The 2686-nt window shown below is 49.9% G+C and overlaps 1 protein-coding gene across 1 annotated transcript in view; it reads right to left on the bottom strand.

Annotated features, from left to right (window-relative positions):
- The window catches only part of TRIM42 (tripartite motif containing 42), a 26760-nt gene that overhangs the window by 18971 nt on the left and 5103 nt on the right, over window positions 1-2686 (bottom strand). Inside the window, exon 3 of the mRNA XM_008586624.1 lies at window positions 2038-2542. Within this exon, the coding sequence (XP_008584846.1) occupies window positions 2038-2542 (505 nt within the window). The remainder of the gene's footprint in view (window positions 1-2037; window positions 2543-2686) is intronic.

Below are 2686 nucleotides of genomic sequence, written 5' to 3'. Positions count from 1 at the left end.
TCAGTTTTTAGTAAAGCTCCCAAACTGGATCTTCTGTTTAGGGTCCAGAGTTTCTCAATGTGTGTTCTCAAATCACCTGCTTTTGGATAACCTGGGGACCTGTTTAAAATGCAGATTTTTGGCAGCTTCCCAGAAAGTGAATCAAGTGCTCAAGAACAGTTTTGAACCCTTGTCAAAACTAATTTTTTTGTTGTTGTTCTTTCAACAAAGTTGGACAGGCTAAATTCTTTACCTGCATCTAATATCTAATTTACCTATTATCCCTGCCCCCTTCCCAGCTGCTGGGCTCCCTGGAATTTGTACTGGTTTTTTCCTCCCACCTTCAGTCAAACTTTGCTGTCTGACTTTTAGGTGCCCTGGACTCAGAAATTTACCCTAGGCTCTCCTGTGTTAAGAACCACAGCAGGCTGTAGGCAGCAGCACCTTCCCCTGCCAAGACCCTAAAGAATCCAGCTGAGCCCAGGCACGGGCAGGCAGAGAGCCTCACCTTAAGAAAACCCTCTAGCAACTACAGGTCTACCCATTTTCTTGGCAATATGGCTCCTGTAGGGTTTCTTTAATACAAAGTCTCCCCTGGTGATGGTTCCAAAACTGAATAAATGTAATCGACAATGTTTCTGGGTATGTAACAATTGAGAAAATCAAGGTATTCCTGAAATATCCCTGCTGGGGAGAGGTCCTGGGTGGTGTGATAATGAGCAAAGCCTGTCTCCGACCCACCTGTATATCCGATGGGGTCTTTCTGTGCAGCTCAGGGAAAAGCCGCCTCCCTCCTGCATATTTAGGCATGTTTGCATGATGGAGAGTGAAATATCCGACAGAGGAAAGGGGCTGGGTTGATCTCGTGCACTTTGGTCACTGACTGTAGGATACCCCTCAAGGTGTAGGGACAGCCCTTAAGGAAGTAGACCATGGTGGTAGTCGTGGTTCCCCTGCTCCCTTCAATTCCTCTGTCTTTAGTTTCTGGTCACTGTTTAGCACAGAGCAGGCTGTCAGGTGAATGCTGGGGAACTACCATGGGCATTGGAGTCTGATATATTGGGTCTGCCATTTACTAGCTACCTTGTGACGATTACTTATTTGAACCCCAGTTGTCTTATCCGTGGAGGAGATTTAGTGCCTATCCTGTAGGATTATTGAGATTGGACGTGTGTTCCAAAGACCTGTGTAAAGTAGGCCTCCATACAAGGTGCTGTTCCTGGTGGCAAAGGACCCTAATGGGACCCCTTGGGGGTCCTGATGTCTAGTTAGGTGGAGACACACCCAGAAATCATGGGGGTCTTTCCTGAACCCTGTTTCATTGTGGAATCAGGATCAGTTTCCTTATAGAAACTGTAACTATGCTATATGTAGCCAATATAAAACAACCATGAACAGGCCTGCAGAGCGAAAACAAGCTGTTGACCAGAACCAATATTGGTTATTTCTGAGTTTTCCTATTATTACATATTTGCTACCAGTTCATTTACTTTGTTGTCTGCAAGTTTTGGGAAAAATTCATGGGGAAAAATTTAAAATTAAGATGATTGTCAGCGCTGACAATTCTTTCCCCATGCAAATTGAGAAAATACTGAAGAAATCCAACTTCAATGACAAAACACCTGGCAAAAGCTCACAGAACTTCAGGATACCATAGGAACAGACTCTTCGTTTTTCAAAAGGGAAAGTGAGGTCCAAGAACATAAAGATTATAACGAAGATGATATAGTCTCTATGCACTTATTATATGCCAGATAGTTTTTGCACACTTCACATAGGGCACTTATTTGATCCTCACAACAACCCAGTGAGGGCTTTCTACTATTGTCCCCATTTTACAGTTGAGAAAATCAAGGTGCAGGAAGGTTAGGTGGCCGGTGGTGGTGTCCAGGCGTGGACACCAGGACAGTGACTGGCCGGGTAGCCCAGCGTTTCCTGTTGCTCTGACTGCCCCACAGGTGGAGGCAAGGCTCCCACTGAGCAGACCGCCCTAAGCCACTTTCCCCATCAGTCCCTGAGCTACGAGTTCCCCTGGAGGGGAGAGGAGGGGCCTCGGACCTGCTTTGAACTTGGCGATGGCGCTGAAGAGCGCAGCGGCCCTCTCGGAGCAGGCGTCGATGAGGCTGACGGTGTCGTGGCCGTTGTGGAACGCCACCTTGCAGAAGGTGCACAGCAGCTCGTGGTCGTTGCGGCAGTACTCGATGATGCGGCTGGACGGGTGGTGGACGCAGATCTTCTCGTCCTGGTCCTCGGGGCTGGTGTCCACGAAGACATGGTCCTGCATGGCCACGTCCGAGTGGAAGGCCTTGAGGCAGTCGTTGCACAGGTTGAGGCGACAGGTGATGCAGCGCTTGTAGGCGATGCGCCGGCTGCGGCAGACCTGGCAGAGGATGGGCCCGGAGGAGCGGTCGAAGCGCCACTTGAGGTAGCCGTGCTGCTGCATGTAGCGCTTGGTGAGGCGCCCGCGCAGGTAGTTCTCGGGCAGGTGCATCTTGTAGCTGTAGGGCATGCAGTGTGAGCGGTCGCACACCGGGCAGATGAGGATGAAGAAGTTCTCGGTGACCTCGGCGTGCTTTTGCAGATGCCGCAGGCACTTCTCACACAGGCTGTGGTGGCAAGGCAGCATAAACGAGTGCAGGCGCAGTCTGTGGCACATGGGGCAGGTGAGATGGTCGACCAGATGGCTGCTGGCTGGCATGGACTTCAC

Source organism: Galeopterus variegatus, unplaced genomic scaffold (assembly GCF_000696425.1).
Source record: "Galeopterus variegatus unplaced genomic scaffold, G_variegatus-3.0.2 Scaffold111, whole genome shotgun sequence".
NCBI classification, from domain to species: domain Eukaryota; kingdom Metazoa; phylum Chordata; class Mammalia; order Dermoptera; family Cynocephalidae; genus Galeopterus; species Galeopterus variegatus.
The sequence above is the reverse complement of the archived record's forward strand: the minus strand, read 5'-3'. Positions and strand labels throughout refer to the sequence as shown.